Source organism: Sarcophilus harrisii, chromosome 1 (assembly GCF_902635505.1).
Source record: "Sarcophilus harrisii chromosome 1, mSarHar1.11, whole genome shotgun sequence".
NCBI classification, from domain to species: Eukaryota; Metazoa; Chordata; class Mammalia; order Dasyuromorphia; family Dasyuridae; genus Sarcophilus; species Sarcophilus harrisii.
This window is the reverse complement of record NC_045426.1, coordinates 454230090-454249566: the sequence shown is the minus strand read 5'-3', so window position 1 is coordinate 454249566 and position 19477 is coordinate 454230090. Positions and strand designations below refer to the sequence as shown.

The following is a 19477-nucleotide window of genomic DNA, read 5'->3' as shown; positions in this document are numbered from 1 at the left end:
GGTTATTGGTTTGGAAGTGTTTAAAGTATGTAGGAGAAGGTTTGAGCAAATAGGCATTGGGAGGAGATAGAGATGGGAAAGGAAATGATAAATCTGAAAATTTCTTTTATATGGAAACAAGATGGACAATATGCAATTTAGAATTTCTATGTATTGTTTTTTTTAAAGCAAAATGACCATCTATTTAGATATGAAAGATAAGCTGTATACGCTGTGAATTTTCTAGGATGAATCTCTTACTACAATCCTTGAGCTAGATTCATCTGAAGCTTTGATTAATGATAATTGCTGTAGGAGATAAAATCATTTGCAACCACAGCTGATATTTATTTGGAATTTCAAATTCAGGCATGAATGTCTGGATAGATCATCAAACTAGTGTTCCACCATCTAAAAGGAATATGTCACAAACTACTCAGAAGAAGCTGTTATAGGTATAAGAAAATATTTGGGAATGAATTAGAAGGACAATCTTGATTTCTGCTGAAGGTAGGATCCTTCTGACTCAGTTTCCCAGTAGTGTTCTTTTGAATGAGAACTCACCTGATTCTGGCTTAAGGTGGAATGGTTTAAAAAAAAAAAAAATTAAGACAGTTACCTGAAGTAAAACTGCCTTATTGTATCCCTGATTTTTTCCTCTTACAGCAAATGTCTGTAATTGGAGCAAGTGTTCAGTGGAAGATATAAAACACCATACAAGTATATAGATATTTTAATTTGTGGCCCAGCCCTGGAAGACTTTCTGGTTGCTGCTATTATATATTTTAACTCTTTTACTTCCTAGGGCTAGAGTTTCTTTATCTAAAGGCTTACTTTGCCCAAGTGCTTATGGCCACTTCCTCTTTGCCTATTGAAACAAAGCAGGCAATCTCATCATGCCCTGTTAGGATTCTTACAAGGTAATAAGTCGATTGTCTAATTTTAGCATCGTGCCTAGCAGTTCTCTGATTCACTAATGTGTTTATTACTCATTGGAGTTCTACAAGATTCACAAGTCCAGGAGATTCACAAGTCATAGCTCCCACAATCCCACTCTCAGAGGAGGAGTCAACCTTTGAGTTCATACCTCTAAAAGAGCATATAAAGGGACAAGCAGTAGAGACTTTTGGGAGATTGAGAAGCCAGGATTCAGTTGGGCAGAACAAAGGATTCAAGAGAAGAGAGGCTGAAGTTGGAAGAGGCAAAGGACTAGCAACAGGAGCTTTTGGAACCAAGAACCTAAGAAAACTAACCGGGCTATTTTGGAAGAGACAATAAAGAATCTGAACTTTTAAACTCCTGGCTGCATTTGAGGTGATTATTACACAGAACTGAAACTAAAGCTGCTCCCAGAAGCCTCCCAAGAAATCTGCTCCCAGAGAACGATTATATTTTAGAGAACACTACAATGCCCTGATTAGGCTAAGGATTTTTTAGGATCCTAAAAGTTAAACTAATCTGCCTAGAGTCTTTTACACTATATGTTGATGGAAGGCGGGGCTAGGTCCTTGGGGTCTCTGGAACCCCAATCTTAGACCGCTGACTTAGACCACTGACTTATTTATCAAAGATCTATATTGACTTCAAAAGCAATTTTCATGTTTTGCATGATCATGGGGGGCTATTTGGAAAGAAAATTTGGAAAGAAAACAATTCCCCAATAACTATGCAGAGAAAATGATTCCTGTCAGCTACCCACGGACCTAGAGTGGTTTCTGTTGTTTCTTAAATGAAGGGGAACTCACTCCAGGTGAAGGGAAGCAGGCTTACAGATCAGCTGCCCATGTTGCTGATTGTTTGCCCTTGACCATGGCAACTTTAATTCCCTGACTCATACATTCCCACATATAACTCCCAGGCAAGTAAATTCTGAAAAGGGCCTGCACATGTGCCCCTTGCAGGGGCTTCAAACTGCTTTTGGTTTTGTTAACTAATAGGGTAAAAACCTTCCCTTGTAAGACTCTAGGATTTTTGTGGGAGAGATCATACTCACTGAAGGGCACATGTTCTACCCATTGCACCTACTCCTTTGAGGAAACAAAAGCAAGAATTTGGGGGAAAACATTCTTTGTTAACTATCCTAGGAAAGCTGTTTGGATGAGAGGAGTCTATAATAGCCTCATTTTCCCCTTCTGCCCCCAGCCTTCTTCTGGGTGTGTTTCCTGGTTACTATCCCTAGAAACCTCTCTATTAACTCTACCTTTGTTTATTTTTTCTCTTTTACTCATATTTAGTCCTTGCATTTTAATATACTTGTGAGAGTTGTTTCTTCCAGACTCTGAGCCATGAAACTCCAGCCACTTGGTCAACCTGAACTCACCTAGACCTGATTCTGACATTCAGCATCAGACCCTGCTGTCACTGCCTACAATTCACTCATCGCCCCTCTTCAGTCTGAACCCTATTGGGCAGGGCCAGCTCTACGCCCCTTGTCAGCCTGCAGCAGCTCCAGAAGATGAGACCTTCATCCCTTTGTCCCTAATGGCTCTGGGTCTGTACTGCTGAGGTGAGATGTATATATTGGGGTGAGAAATCTTCAAACTGATGAAAAAGAGGGGGGACTGAATGGGACTGATTGGATGAAGTATTTCTCAGTATTAAGTCACATAGTTCCCAGAACTGGGAACTTGGGGAGATCATTTGATATCTGGAGGAATTAATTTTGAACCTGGAGATACAGGAAGTTGCAGGAAGTGACATGAGGCAGCCAACATTGGTGACCCTTGATCAAGGATAGTTACATCCTTTTAGTCTATCCAATGAGAAGGCTTGAGTCTTTTGCTTTTAAACCCTGGACAAGCCGGAAGCTGGCCAGGTTCCAGGCACACATGGCAGAGCTGGGATGACTCCCAGGTGTGCCTGGCCTCTCCCTGCAGGATTAAATAAATGCTTCCTCTGATTAGTTAATTGGGATGGGGTTCTTGCACCCAACCTATCCCACACACTAATATGTGTTTCTTTACATTAAATCAAAATTCTGACTTTAGAACTTTGATTCATTCAACAATCATTTTTTTCCTTTATTCTAGTTTATTGATTTGTTTTGGCTTTATATTACATTTACAGATTATCCCAATTCCTTGTAAGATCTCTTATAACAAAGTTTTTAAAATTAAGCAAAATTAGCAATACAATGGCCTCATCTTAAAGTGATTGCAAGTACTTCGTATCTATAGCATCCTCTATCTTTCTGTTTTTACTTTTTTAATTAACAGAAATCTATTTTCTCTTCTTCCCACTCTCTACCCCATTAAAAAAAAAAAAAGAAGGAAAGAACAAATTCTTTGTAATAGACATATTTAATCAAGCAAAACAAATATATGAGGGGTAACTAGGTGGTGCAGTAGACTCAGGAGCATCTGAGTTCAAATCTAGTCTCAGACACTTAACACTTCCTAGCTATGTGACTCTGGGCAAGTCACTTAACCCCAATTGCCTCAGCAAAAAACAAACAAACAAACAAACCCAACAACAACTATATATATATATATATATATATATAGTATGTGTGTGTCATTCTGTGTCCTAAATCTATCATCTCTTTTTCAGAATGTAGATAGTATCATTCTTTGTCAGTCCTATGAAATTATGGATGGTCATTGGATTCATTCAACAATCATTTAAAAAGCACCTGCTACAAGCCAGGTACTTTCCAGAGAGTAGAAATACAAACACAAAAATGAAACAGTCCTGCTCTCAAGGAATTTGGATGGACATTTCAACTTGGATGTACTAGTGGATTTCAAATTCAACATGTCCCAAACAGGAGTCATCATCTTTCCTTCTACATTCCCCCTTCAAACTTCTCTGTTCCTGTTAAGGATAACACTATCTATCCTTCAAGTAAAATCTATCAGTATTTGTTAAGCAAAAAGCATTTCCTGGTCTCCCTTAATGCTGTTTCTTTCACATTAAATTGTGTATTGCTAGGTAGAAGGGACTATTTGTGCCTTTCTTTGTATCTTTGCTGCTTAACAGTGCTTGGCAAATAGTAGAAGGGATTTTAGCTGAGACTTGAAGAATGTCAGAATGTGAAAATAAGGGAGGGGGAAACATTTCAGGCTTAGGAGAGAGTAAAAATGTCAGGAGTCAAGAGATGGAGTGGTATATGTGTGAAGAATAGCAAAGAGGCTGGTGGTTATTGGATTGTAGAGTCATTGGAGGGGAGTAAGTGGTAAAACTGGAAAGGTAAGAGGGAAACCAGACTCCAGAGAGTGAGGGGAAAGGAAGAGAAAGTGCTGATTGTAAAATACTTCTTCCAGGAGATTAGCCATGAAAGGAAAGAGATAGCAGGAAAGATAGGATCAAGTGGGAAGAGGATGGAAGGCATTTAGGATAGGGATGTTTGTAGACATCAGGGAAGAAAAAGCCAGCATACAAGGAAAGATTGCAGATTCCTGAGACAAAGAGATGATAGAGGGGGCAATTTACTAGCGAAGGTAGGAATAGAATCATTTGTGCAAATAAAAGGATTTGCATTAAGCAACTGAAAATTGAGTGGGTATCCATCAATGGTGAGTAGTTGAATGAGTTATGGTACATGAATGTAATGAAGTATTGTTGTTCTATAAGAAATGATGAGCAGGCTTATTTCAGAAAAGCCTGGAAAGATTTACATGAATTGATGCAAAGTAAAGTGAGCAGAACCAAAAGAGCATTGTACATAGTAACAAGATGATTACATGATGATCAACTGTGATAAACTTGGCTCTTTTCAACAATGAGATGATTTCCAATAGACTTACACTGGAACATGCCATCCCCATTCAAAGAGAATTATGGAGACTAAATGTGGATCAAAGCATAATATTTTCACCTTTTTTGTTGTTGTTTATGTGATAGGGTTTTTTTTTCCTTTTTCTGGTTTTTTCCCCCCATCTTGATCTGATTTTGTGTGTATGTGTGTGCAGTATGACAAATATGGAAATATGTTTAGAAGAACTGAACATGCTTAATCTATATCAAATTGCTTACTCTCTTAGGGAGAAAGAAGGAGGTGGAAAGGGAGAAAAACTTGGAACACAAGATTTTGCAGAAGTAAATGATAAAAACTACCTTTGTGTATATTAAAAAATAAAATTCTATTAAATTTTTTTTTAATTTAAAAAAGGTTTGCATTAGAAAGGAAAAATGTCTGTCTAGGGGAAGTGAAGGGATAGGGAGAAAGGAGGGAGAAAAATTTAGAACATAAGGTTTTGCAAGGGTGAATGTTGAAAACTATCTTTACAAATATTTTGAAAATAAAAAGCTATTATTTAAAAAAAGAAATAAAGGAGAAGTATCACCTTTAATTGAAAGACTCGATAGTAGCAGAAGGAATCTACATTATGTGAGAGGAAAAGGATGAGAAAAGAAGAAGCTCTCTGTATAAGGCTTCAATTTTTTTCACTGAAGTATGAGGCAAAGTTCTCAGCTGAAAGAATTGAAGGAGGAATATTTGGAGTTTGGAGGAAGGATGGAAAGATTTTTTAAAAAGCCCCTTTGGTCAGTGGCTGCTAGGGAATTGATTAAAAGAATCATGTAAAAAGATGGACTTGCCACTTGGGAGCCATGTTGAGACAGAGTAACATATTTCTAACCAGTCAATAGGGTTTGGTAATTTTCTCCAGCTTCATTTAGCAGTAAGTAACGAGAAGTTAAGGCAACAGATGGTGGGAATAATACAAAGTTGGGATTTGGCAGGCAGAGATCTGTGATAAAAAGCCAAGGTACTCAAGAAAAGAGGATAGTCTACAATTGAACTGGTTCACCAAGGGATTTAGATTAAGGATGGAAGAGAAGTGTAAACTGTGAAAAGATGATGGCCTGGAAAAGAACTGAGGGGTAAGAGCATTGGAATTCAGACAAGATTGAAGAAAAGAGTTGTCATAAAACAGAAGGAAAGATGGAGTGGTAAAATATTATGAGCAGATAAAGAAATTTCAAAGTTTAAGAATGTAGAAGTTATCACCAATGGGAAAGGACAAGATTAAGGTCATGACCATTTCTGTGTAGCTAAAGTGGGATGGAGGACTAAGTTAGGAGAAATGAGAAAGTTGAGAACCTGAGAAGTTAGTGGATTTGTATATATTGTCAATACGAATGAGGGCAACAGGTGAGGAAGGAAAAAAGATCCTGAATCCGGTATTGAGGAAGAAAGACAACAGTCTTAGAAATAGATAACAGCTACCAAATCTTGATTGACTGATAATTATAGATTGAATGAACTTCAACAAAGAGAGGGTATATAGGAGAGGACCTGAAAGTGGCAATGAGAGGCAAGAAATATTCCAACTCTCTCATCCTCACTTTCTCAGCCCCTACAACAAACAAGGCATGAATGAAAATGCAATCTGTGATGGAAAGGGTAGCCCCAGGTGCCATATCAAAAGAAGGGAATTTGGAAAGGGTAAGAAGATAAAAAGAGTAAGGAAGGAAAAGGTTTTAGGTGAAAGTTTATTCCCTATGAGCTGTTCATTCCAGAGAACATAGTGGAAAGAGTAGGTTAGAACTTGAGTGGGATGTTGTAGGGAGAGGGTGTCAGATTGAGGAGAATGGAAACTAGGGAGTGGTCAGTGAGGGACAGAAAATATGTTCAAGGGTAAATGTCTAACAACCAACTCTATGGGGGTAAAATGTATGTAGGACATACTTTTACATTTAATTTGCATTAACTTTTTCTCTATCCATTTCTTAAGTCTAGGAATCAACAAAACAAATCAAGTCTTTTTTTTGTAATCCTATTTCCAAGATCCCAAATAATTTCAGATAGTTATTTCCAAGATGTAAATATTCACACAAAAAATTTATGTGTGTTCTTCCCAGTAAGAAAGCATACCACTGTCATAACTTTAGACTTATCCATAACTCTTCTATTTCCCTCATTTCCCACATCCACTCTGTTGCTGTGTCTTGGCTATTTTAACTCCACAAAATACCTCTTATATCTAATCTCTTCTTTCACATCTATGGCCACCTCCATAGTTCAGAGTCACATCACTTCTCACTTGGATTTCTATAATCCCCTTCCATATAGTCTCTTTGACTCTAATCTCTCTTTATCCAAAATCCTTCACGTAGCTGACAAAATAATATTTCTAAGGCTAATGTCCAACTATATCACTTCCCTGCACAAAACACTTCAGTGGCTCCTTATTGCCACTCTGATTAAATAAGAATTCCCCAGCTTGAAATTTAACTACTTCTATACCCTGGACCCAACTTCTCTTGCTTTTTAAACCCTCCACATTTTATTAGACTGCTAGCTAGTTTCTAATGTCCATTCACAAATGTCTGGAAATCACTTCCTTCTTATCACCAGTTTTTAAGGCTGAGGAAAGATCCCTGACACACTCCACTTCTCCTAAGTTTTCTATTGGTAAGTCATTTTCCAGTCTGATTCTCCATACCCCATTTGAAGTTTTCTTAGCAGAGATACTAAAGTGGTTTGCCATTTCCTTCACCAGTTCATTTTACAGATGAGGAATTGAGACAGAAAGAATTAAGGGACTTGACAAGGATCACATAGCTAATAAGTATCTGAGGCCAGATTTAAATTCACAAAAATGAGATTTTCTGACAGTCACTGCACCACCTACCTGCCCTTCCTTCTAAGAAGCAATCATGAATTTGTATTAACAATTAAGATACCATTTGTTTTTTCCCACTTCTGCAGAGTTCAATGATTTTTCAAAGATCACCAAAAGCAGTTCAGTAATGACATCTGCAGAGTTCAATGATTTTTCAAAGATCACCAAAAGCAGTTCAGTAATGACATCTGCCAGCTTTTGGCACTGTAATATATCTCTAGCTCATTTAATCTTGATAACCTGAATACATCCAGGGCAGCTAGTTTCTATCTTATTATCTATCTTTTCATTTATATTTGGTTTCAGTTCCCTTTTTTCCTTTCTATCCTTCCCAGTTCAAAGACCATTCTCCCTAGTAAACAAAACAAAAGCAAAAAAGCATTGAACTCTTCTCCCTTTCTTCTATTACCAATACATCCTCCACTCTAAGCAACCATCTTATTCTTTCTTTGATCTCCTTACTCCCGACATAGTTAAATTTTTTTCTGCTACTTAGTGTGTTTATAAAAATGAAAAGATCATATCAATGTAATGTTTTTTTACTTCAATTTTTAAAATAGTGGATAAGTAATTCTAAGCAATGACCTTTGAAAATGAAGCATGATTGTATGTAGAAAAGGTCTTAACAAAGAACCATTACCATCTGCTTTGCTCTTGCACCCAAAGAACCATGGAACATTTTCATGTGACTTGCAGCTGAAACCTTCCATGTGTGTTTTTTTCTCTCTCCTCCCCCCATTAGAATGAGCTCCTTGAGAACAGACACTGTCTTGCTTTTGTATTGTTATCCACAGTGCTTTCCACATAGTAAACATTTAATGAATGTTTCATTCATTGAATAGGCTATAGGTGAAAAACCTATGGAACTAATTGATGAGATTTAATTCACATTGCCAGGGCCTTCCATGAAGATCAGTGTATTCCCACCTCTTGTGTTATCCCCACCTCTCAATTCTTCAATCTCCCTTCAGTCAACTATCTTTCAGGCTCAGTTATCTATGGGCACCTAGAAGACAAAGTGAATAAAGTGCCATGCCTGGAGTCAGGAAGACTAATCTTCCTGAGTTCAAATCTGGCCTGGGGATTGTGTGATCCTGGCCAAGTCATTTAACTCTATTTGTCTCAGTTTCCTCATCTGTAAAGTGAGCTGGAGAAGGAAATTACAATTCACTCCAATATCTTTGCCAAGAAAACCCCAAATAGGGTCACAAAGAGTCTGATAAGACTGAAAAATAACTCAGCAACAATTATCCCAGGTAATACTTTTTTGACAAAGGTTCTATGTACTCTCTTCGTGTTCTCAAATAACAGATGATTAATCCCATCCCCTCCCTCCAAAAGGAATTAACTGATCATTAAAGTATTAGTTGATAGTGGCTTAAAATATAATCTTTCCCAGGATTAGACAAACACTTAGATGGATCTATGATTTTCACAGTGTAGGAAATCCACCCTTCACCAGATCAGATAACAATCCAACTCTCTTTTCTAGTTCATGCAATTCTATCTATGTTCTTTTGTAATTCTTTCAGGAACAAAGATATGAAAGTAAAGTAACAAAGAAAGAAAAGATTCCTAACTACAAGGCCCACCTAAAGGATGATAGAAAGGAACAGCAGGGAGGATTCTTCCTCCACTTCCATCACCTACTCCCAATTGCCTGTTTATTCCCATTATGATTTTAGGAAACCATTTCCCAGGTAATATCCCTGAAAAGGCCTCTGCTAATAAGAGGTTTAACTAGACCATCTCGCATTAGAGTGGCTTGTGAGGAAAAGAGCCCAGAGACCACACACACACACACACACACACACACACAACTGAAATCAGAAGGACCTGAGTTGTAATCCTATTTCACTAACTAGCTATATAACTCTAAGTTCTTCCTTGTCAAATCACACAACTCTTTCCCTTTCCTTTTCTGTAAAATGGGGCTGTAAAAAAAAAGCATCAATATCATAGGATTATTGTGAACATCAATTGAGATAACATTTGTGAAAGAATTTGTAAACCTTAAAGCACTATACAAATATTAATTGTTATTATAATTATTATTATGTAAGAGAGCAAATATTTATCATACTATTACAGATTCCTTAGCTCTAATGTAAAGCATACGTACAGGCAAAGTATGTATATGCAGTCAATAAGTCAGTCAAAAAGCATATATTAATTATTTATTTATTATGCACTATAGTGCTGGTGTGCAATTAACTATATAACAAGTTATCCTATAACTATAATCCTCCTAGAATGGATTTTTTTTCCCTAGCATAGTCATTGAGGGTTCATGTGGATGTCAAAAAGCCCAGCTTGCTGAAAATGTAAGGGTTATAATGCACGGGCATGATTTTTTTTTTTTTAAACAGAAATGATCCCCGTGTTTAACAGAAACTTTAAGAAAAGTCTAATTTAACATGAAAAATTATTGAATTTTCAATCCCTGCTAACAAAGGAATTTTCATGGTAAAACTGAAAACCTTTGCAAAATCTTAAGCTTGAGAAATTAAGAAATAATTGCCTGTACTGGACATTTTGGGTACCTGTTAAAATTCTATAGCTAAGCATCCCTCACTTCCCACCCCATCCCCCCAACCCCTTGCCACCCACCTACAATAGGCTAGGTTATTTCACTTTATCCCCCTTCACTTTATGAAAGTCTCACAAATTCACTGCGGCAGACATATCATACAATAAAACTGTTCCATCTGAGCTTGGGAGGAGGCTGAAGCTTCCCCTGCTCAGGCAAATGTTTGCAATAATAGAATTCATAAAAAGACAGATGGGAGTAAAAAATGTTGCAATGAAGAATCTGGAATGAGATGAGATCACAGCATCGGCCTGTCTTTTGTGGACCTGGACAATGATCACAGAGGCAGATTGGATTAGGGAAACCTCTTGACTGGAAGTTCAGAGCAGTCGCCAGATAAAGGACACGCTTCAGGGAGAGACGGCTGAAATAAAATGCATCAGATTTACAGCTGCAGCGATGAAAATTTAGAAGTTTTCACCACTGTGATTTCATCCAAAGGTGAGTAAAAAAGCTATGCTCACCAAGAGACCTTATACATTCTCGTCTTTTCTTACATATAGTGGAAAGAATAGAAAATAAGGTGCTAGACTGTTGTTTTATTTTCAGGTCAGTAATATCTGATTGTTGATTTTTGTGTTTTTTTGGTTTTGTTTTGTTTTGTTTTTCTGGAGGAAACATTTAGGTGTACGGATTCCTGACTGAGAAACAATTCATTAGAAAACCACTGAGGATTGTTCAGTGTTCTTTGTTCCATTTCATTCAGCCCCTGCAACCCCAAGGTTTTCATTGTTTTAGGAAATAAGAAATAAATTGAAAATCCCAGGATTGCCCTATTGAATCTTCTATTTTTCCCTCCATGAGCTAAGGAGTTAATGAAACAAGAACCAGCTGATTCAGAAATACAATTTCACAACAATATCCAGGGGAAACACAGGAGGAAGTGCCCCAGTCAATGGGCTATATTTCAAAAGAAAAGGTCAAGTAATCTGCTGACCTGAATAATGCTTATACTTAAGAACCCCAAAGTTGCCCATATCAAAAACCACCAGGGAGGGTGGATAGGGATGGTCAAATTGCCAAATGTCTGGATCTTTGGGCTAAGTCAGAGGGCTCTGCTTGTGTTCAGTGTCTAGAGGAAGAATGTGTGAGACCTCTCAGCTGACACAGAGAAATCATCTTATTACTGGACAATTCCTTTACCTCCTTTAAGGAATAGTCCCCCTTTTTCCCCCCCTTCATCCTCTATTCTCTTCCTAATCCTATCTGTATTGGAGTGCAAGCCAGTCACTCAAGCGTAGCTCCGGGTTTCATTGTTAGTTCCAAGGCACTGTGGTTTTAAATGAAGTGAGCTGTCTGCTTGTTGGTATGACTTCCCATCCAGACAATTCTTTCTTCCACCCTTGTAAACAGTTGACTTTACCATTGCTTGTGGGAGGGAAAGCCAGAGACTCAGCCTGAAAATGCTGGGAGTCCTAGAGAACGTTAACTTTATATTACAATTAAGTTTTAATGTCTTAAAACTGCACTAAATCTTTTGGGACACCCAGTATCTTGCTAAGTACAGGAAAAGGGAAAAACAGAGCTAGGATTCCATTCTCATAAGGGTGAGGTCACTCCAGAGAAGGATGGCCAGTCATGCCATTGGAAGTCGACTGCCATTTCCAGTGATGACTTGAAGACCTGTTCTGACATTCTAAAGATTGAATTCTACTTGAATAAAATCTCATCTAAAAAGAACCTTTTATATTAAAAGGAAATGAATATTATTAACTAAGAATGAATACTCCTGATAGATATTACACATCATTTTCTTCCTATTTTCCTAAACATATGGCTCTAAATCAGGAGTTCTTAGTCATTTTTTCAATCAGGGACCTCTTCTCAGAGTCATGTTTCTAAATGCATAAAATGCAACAAAGGCAACCAATTATATTGAAATGCAATTGTCAAATTTTTTTAAAATTCATCTTAACCCAGGTTAAGAATATCTATTCAATGTGATATAATGCAAAGAACTCAAAAGTTCTCTCTGTTCTGACACTTACTAGCTTTAAGACTATCACTTGATCTGTCTGTGTCCCAATATACACTCATCTACAACAGTGTAATGTGCAGAATGACTTACAGACCTGCAGTGGAAAGAGTTCTGATTCTGGGAGCAGAGTTTGTGGGTCTGAATTCAGTTTTATTCCTTCTTAGCTGAGTGACCTTGTGAAGGTCACAATCTTCCTGGACTTCATTTTCCTCCTCAGTACAATGAGGGAGTCATACTATATGACCTTTGGAGTTTCTCCCAGCTCTAATCTATGATCCTAAAAATATGCCTCATAAGACTGTGGTGGAGGATCAAATGAAACAAAGCATATAAGGTGCTTTACCAACCTTAACACACAACACAGATGTCAGCCTTTCAGGTTTCTATGGAGGAAATGCTTTCTAAATGGATAACATCTATGTAAATGTGAGTCATTTTTATTCTGAGGCAATTCAACTGCAGGGAAAGGGCATTCTCCAGAAAAGAAAAATTGGACACTTAAACCCAATAGCAAGTTGAATTTAAAGTGGTCCTATGCCCACTTCTTTGATTTAATCTGTTAACTCTACCTTACCTTTCCTTCATCTGAATTAGAGGTATCTTAAGTTTTCAGCAAGAGGAAGTTTTTCTGTATTATCTCTGCAGAAGGGTTCTTAAAATTGTAAATCTAATTACTATAGATCCTAGGGAGGAATTCCAGCTTTGTTTTTTAGCAAAAGTTTTTTCCTCCTTAGTGAAGCTTCTTCTCAATTATTCCATTGAAATTGATATTTATTGTATTGTGGGGCATACCAACAAAAACTTCTCCCTATGCTTAAGGAATTAACCACCTAGTTGGACCAATACAACCAATACCTATGAAATATATACTAAACATTAACAATAGCTAGCATTTATATAGTGCTTAGATGGCACAGTGCTTCAGGCTCCAGTCCTGAAATCAAGAAGACTCATCTTCCTGAGTGACCTCAGCTACTTACTGTGGGACCCTAGGCAAGTCACTTAACTCTGTTTGCCTCAGTTTCCTCATCTGTAAAATGAGCTGGAGAAGGAAATGGTAAAACACTCCAGTATCTTTGCCAAGAAATAAAAAATGGGGTCATAAAGAGTTGGTCCCAACTGAAAGGACTGAATAGTGTTTTCAGATCTTTTTAAGTATTTCACACATGCTATTTCATGTTATTCCCACAATAATTCTATAAAGTAGGTGCTATTATTATCCTCATTTCACAGATGAGGAGACTGAGGTCCAAAGAGGTTTAATGTCAATAAATGTAAGGTCAGTAAGTATCTGAAACAAGATTTGAACTTGGGTCTTCCTGATTCTGAATCCCAACACTCTGCCCATTTCACCAAAATCTAAAACTTATAAGTAAAGGATAGAGAAGACAGAACTTGCTTAACCTTTCAGTTTCCAAATGTATAAGGTGAAACAGTTAAGACTTCTGGGGAATTCTGAGCTGCAATTGGATAGACTACCTACAAGGATCCCTTACAATTCTAAATTTGTGATCCTATTGACCCCAGGAGGTTATCTGGAAAGGGTGAGGGCTAAACTAATCCTTGAAAGACAAATAGGATTTAGATAAACAGAGAAGATAGAATTAGGACATGTCCTTCTAATCTTCTAATCTGGGAGATTAGAAGCAAGAGTGAAAATGTCCCATTTCTGAAAATGTGAAGGCTAGTCTGATCAGAATGACGGATTATTATTCATCCTTGGTTCGGAAAGCAGACGTCAGGAAGGAGATGCCTTGACTTGCAAGTGAATTGGATTTTAAGGGAGGCCAAGCTGTGCAAAATCATCAGCCTCACTCTCACTTCCAGAGTCATCTGGGTCCAATGGCAAGATCTAAGTCAGGATGACTGACTATGGTCCTAGATGCAGTGGGGCATTTTGGTCTTTTTAAGCTAAGATCTTTAACAGGACTCAGTTTGTCTGAGGCAATGCCCCTTCGGTCAGAAATTACTTCATGAGAATCGAGGCAAAATTTGACCTAGTTTACCTTCATTAAAAAAAAAAAAAAAAATCAATCTGGGAGGATAAAACTCTCCTTTCTGGCCAGAACAAAAACAATTGCTATTTACATTCACTCTGCAACATCAAAACCCAAACAATGAGTAAGTAGGGCCTGTGCTGGACCTTATTATTGCTTAATTGGTTATTGGTTATTATTGGTTAATCAGTGAAAGTCAGAGTGATTTGGATTTAAAGGCTTAGCCAAGTACCTTCATTTGAATTCCAATGGGCTTTATCAAAGCCAGAGTCCAGGAAGCCTATTTACCAAGTAGGAAGAACTTAGATTTCTCTCTTTTGAGGCAAGAAATGCTACCTCTAGAGTCCACTACATAGGTAACACAGATGTCCTGCGTCAGAAATAGAGATGAATATGTTGGTAGCTGCTGGAGGCTACTACATGACTGTTTGTATAAAGTGTAAAACGTTCCTTTTCCTTTAGAGTTACAGAAGCTATGTGCCCTGGATTTTCCTGAACAGTCCCCATTTAAAAGAAACACAAAAATTCTATTCCATTGTCCCAATAAACTATTGATGAAATGCCCCCAAAAGTTTCAATGTTTCAGTGAATAGTAACTGATATCTGTTCTCAGCAACACAATGATCCAAGATAATCCCAAAGGGCTCCTGATGAAAAATGCTTTCTGCTTCCAGAGAAAGAGCTGATATTGTTTGAATACAGACTAAAATATGCTATTTTTCATTCTTTTTATTTTGAGTTTTCTTGCACAAAATGACTAATATGGAAATATTTTACATGACTGTATAACCTATCTCAGATTGCTTATGGTCTCAGGAAGGGATCCAATTTAGAACTCAAAGTTTCACCAAAAAAAAAAAAAAATTTGTTTTAACATGTAATTGGGGAAATATAAAATACTATTAAAAATGAAATAAATAGTAATTGAATTCATTATTTCATCAGAATTTTTTAAAACTCACAAAATATGAAAAATCACAGGCCGAAAAAAACATTTCAATGCCTTCATAAAAAACATATTCATATTAGCTCTTATTAAATATGCCTATAGTAAAATGTGTTGAAAAGAGTATTGAATTTGAGTCTGAAGACCTAAATTTAAATCTGGGTTCTGTCCTGCCTCTATGACCTTGAGCAATTAACTTCACTGGAGCATAAGGTCATGGATTTAGCATGACAGAGGACCTTAGAGTATTGAATCCAACCCCCTCATTTTACAGGTCACAAAACTAAAGTCTAAAAAAAGTAAATGACTTCTTCAGGCTTATCCAGCTAGTTAAATGACTATTGAAGGAGTATTTGAATTCAGGTCTTCCTAATTCTCACATGACAACTGGATGGCAAAGTGAATAGAATGACAAGAGTCAGAAAGACATTTCTGAGTTCAAATTTGGCCTCAGACACTAGCTGTGTGACCCTGGGCAAGTCATTTACCTTTTGCCTCAGTTTCCTCATCTGTAAAATGAGCTGGAGAAGGAAATAGCAAACCACTCCAGTATTTTTGCCAAGAGCTCCAAATGGCATCACAAAGAGTTGTGCAGGACGGAAATGACTCAATAACAACAAACACTTCCTAATTCTCAAGTCAAATATCTGATTCACTGTCAATGTCTCTGAGCCTCAGCTCCTTCCCTTTGTTATAAAGTGTAGATGAGGAAGGAATTTGGGATTAGCTGCTCTTTAAGGTCTCTTATGTTTACATAAGAGCATAGCTTTGATGGCCAGGTTGGATGGCACTATTGAAGAGGGACCTTTACACTCTTTTTTGCTGAGACAATTGGGTTTAAGTGACTTGCCCAGGGTCACACAGTTAGGAAGTGTTAAGTAGGTGAGGCCAGATTTGAACTCAGATCCTCCTGACTTCAGGACTGGTGCTCTATCCAGTGCACCATCTAGCTGCCCCACCTCATTGTCTTTAACAGTAAAGACCTGGAGTCTGACTTGCTCTGAGTGTACCTGTAGGAAAATCAACTTTGGAAATAAGGCAAAATTGACTATGTGTCCCAATTTGGAATTCAGAAAATATGGTTATGGTTCCCTTTGCAAATATAAAGCTGCTTATTAGCTGGGTGATTAAGTTAGGGCTGAATAAGGCAATCATTCAATATTGTACTTTTAAGTTCTGACCTATCCATGGAGGCTCATTTGGGGCCCAGAAGGCCTTGATACCCCTAGCAAGTCACTTAATCTCTCTCCTCTTCAAAAACCTGTCTTAAACCCCCTTCTTCCACCCAATAGAGGTCTAGAAAAACCAATGTCATATGGCTTTTAAGGGCTTTGAATTCCTGCCTAGGTCAGTATAGTTTGCTAAAGACAACTGTGGATAATTCCTGATTCCCAACTTTCTGTGGTCATCAGTTACTCTTGTTAAATCCAGAATAGACTGATGAAAGGGACTTTCATAAAGTTTGACACTATACAAAAGGCTCCCATAAGGAATCTTGAGAAGGAAAAAAAAATCCTGTAAATTCAAAGCAAACAAAAAGAAACAGAGACAGACAGACAGAGAGACAGAGATAGAGAGACAAAAAGAGAGGCAGAGAGAGGGGAGAGGGAGCAAGAGAAAGGAGTGGGGAAGGAGGAAAGATTTCTGGATCTGGCTCAAATGATTTAGATTTGCATTCAAATTTTGTTATAGGCAAACTGGTCAAGTTGCTTAAACTTTTTGGGTTTCCTCTTCTATCAAATGAAGGGATTAGATCAGATGATTTCTAAGATCCCACCCAGTTGTCAATATAATTGAGAGCCTTCATAAAGGGACCCCTAATGTATGAACTCCTTCCTCTCTCTCTTAGCCTATTTATTGAATTATAGGACATAAAGTGCAGGTAACATAGTCAGGAAAATGTTAAAGGACATCACATTTGATTTCATCAAATGGAATAAAAGGAACCCAGTTGGTCAATAAATATAATCAATAGCCCCATTACACCAACCTATGACTCCTTTGATCCCAAAATGAACAATTATGTTAGTTTTCCTAAGATATTTGTGTTTTTGTCAAAATTATGCCTGGATGGCCTGGTAGATACAACAAAATTTAGATCCAGAAGGGGAACAGTTCTATTCACCACAATGAAATATTTTGATAGAAAGAGTTCAAGAGATTCCCAGAATCAGCAAAATTGAATTTTTTCCTCAGAGCATTTAATTGTCATTACTCCAAAATGCCAGGTCAAGACTGTGATTGTTTTTGTTGATTTTTATTCTATTACAATTTTTCTCCATTTACATTTTCCAAAAACCAGTCCTGTATTCTGTCCTAATCTAACTATACTATCTTATGTAGTCATGACACCAATTAAATGTATTTTTTCCAACCAATGCAGTATTTGTTGTATGCTTGCCAAAAAGACTATTTTATGGAGAATTCACACAGTTCTCACTTTTCTCTGTCTCTCTGTCTCTGTCTCTGTCTCACCTGAGCAAGTGCTCATCTGGTGTTCAAAAAAAGAAATACAAGGACACTCTCGAGGTCTCACTTAAGAACTTTAGAAATGATTGTATGACATGGGAGACACTGGCACAGGATCACCCAACGTGGTGTGGCCTCCTCAGAAAAAATGCTATGCTCTATGAACAAAGCAGAATTGAATTGGCTCAGAAGAAATGCCAGAGGTAAAAAGTTAGACAATCCACCCCAAATGTTCAGAGGGACTATTTGTGTCTTACCTGTGATAGAGCATTCTGAGCTTATACTGGTCTGATCAGCCACAGTCGTGCACACTATAATTCAACTCTAACCTAGTGATATCATTTTGATCCTCTTCAAAAACAACTATTGTTCTACACTCATGGTCTACATCATTGCCAACAAAATGAAAACCTTTTTTTCATCTTCAAAGCTTTCCTCAATGAACTAACATATTACATTGCTTTTCCTTTTCTTCACTTTCCTAGTACACAGTTTCTTTCCCTACCTCCAGTTCCAACACCAGGAATTCAAATGAAAGAGAATCCAAAGGGGTAGGGAGGCAAAATGTTCAAAATCAATAGATTCTATAATTCTAAGTTTTCACTAATGAGTTTTCTTTAATTCACTTTTCAGTGTCCAGTCCAGCCAGAAGAAAAGTCAAAATCTCACAACATCTTTTGACCAAAAGCGTAAGAAAATTTTTTTCTATTCTTTTGTACTTGATTTTTCTCTATTAAAAAAAAAAAAAATTCTTGTGTATCTTGGAGATGAGATTGGGTTTTAATTTACTGAAGGATTCTTGGTTGTACAACAAAAGATCAAATTTTCCTGATATTTCTTGAAAAACTAAAGGCCACACTTTAGAAGAATTATATTCCTGGCATTCAGGAAGTCACAAGGGAAGTAAGTGATAAAAATCACTAATGATGAGGGAGAAAGGTTGAATTGTAGGTGATATGCTATCTGAGGAAATGTTACAGAAGACCTTTCCCTTTCATTAAAGTGTCAAACTTCATCAAAGTCCCTTTCATCAGTCTATTACTCTGGATTTAACAAGAATAACTGATGACCACACAAAGTTGGGAATCAGGAATTATCCACAGCATCGTAATCTTTAGCAAACTATTCCTTTCTCTATTTCTTTGTCTTTCTCTGCAAAATCATGCCTATTTACTTTATAAAGACAATAAGGATGATTGTAAATAGCTTTTTAAAATATAAAGCACTAGCGAAACTAAGAAAGAATGGCTGAAAAGTTATGATATTTTGTGCATCAATATTAACTTAAATAAATATAATTTAACAAAGCAAATTTAATTAGGTATATTGATATTTATTATTGTTTTTAATAAATCACTTTTTAAAAATGTAAAGCATCATTTATGGAAGTGACTCTTGGTTCTTGAAGCTATACCAGCAAATTTTACTATGCTGAAAAGATTTCAAATATGGTAAAGTACAGACTATCTAATTCTGAGAGTAAACCTAGTTAAGTACAAAAAGTCTCATCATCAATGAGCTAGTATGATAATGTAAGAGACAAATAGAAATACATCACAGCACTCTGGGGCCATATGTGCAGTGGCAATGGCTTTTATGATAGAAACTTAGTCATTGGTGCATTAAATGTAAGATCTTACCCAGTGACTAAAGATCTTACCCAGTTGTACATAAAAGGCAACAAGAAGTTTCATACCATAGGATATTTAGTTAGCTATATTGCAGTTTTCAAGAAAAATATTTGTAACAGGACTATCATGAATATAATTGCAGCTCATGTTCCAATATATGTTGTGAAGGATGAAAAGATATAAAAGTTAGGAATGACCTGATAAGATCCAGCACATTAAGTTAACATATGCTTTAATACTCAGGAACTTCAATGCAACAGCAGGAATAGAAGAAAATATTTTTAAATACACTGGAATACATAGTTCAGAGCTAAAAAAA

At 37.0% G+C, this 19477-nt stretch overlaps 1 protein-coding gene across 1 annotated transcript in view; it reads left to right on the top strand.

The window, feature by feature from the left end:
* The first annotated feature begins 10217 nt into the window (after positions 1 to 10217).
* Positions 10218 to 19477, top strand: part of VXN (vexin) — a 33203-nt gene continuing 23943 nt past the window's right edge. The window contains exons 1-2 of the mRNA XM_003759727.3: positions 10218 to 10578; positions 18161 to 18216. Coding sequence (XP_003759775.1) covers positions 10512 to 10578; positions 18161 to 18216 — 123 coding nt within the window. The 5' untranslated portion in view covers positions 10218 to 10511. The remainder of the gene's footprint in view (positions 10579 to 18160; positions 18217 to 19477) is intronic.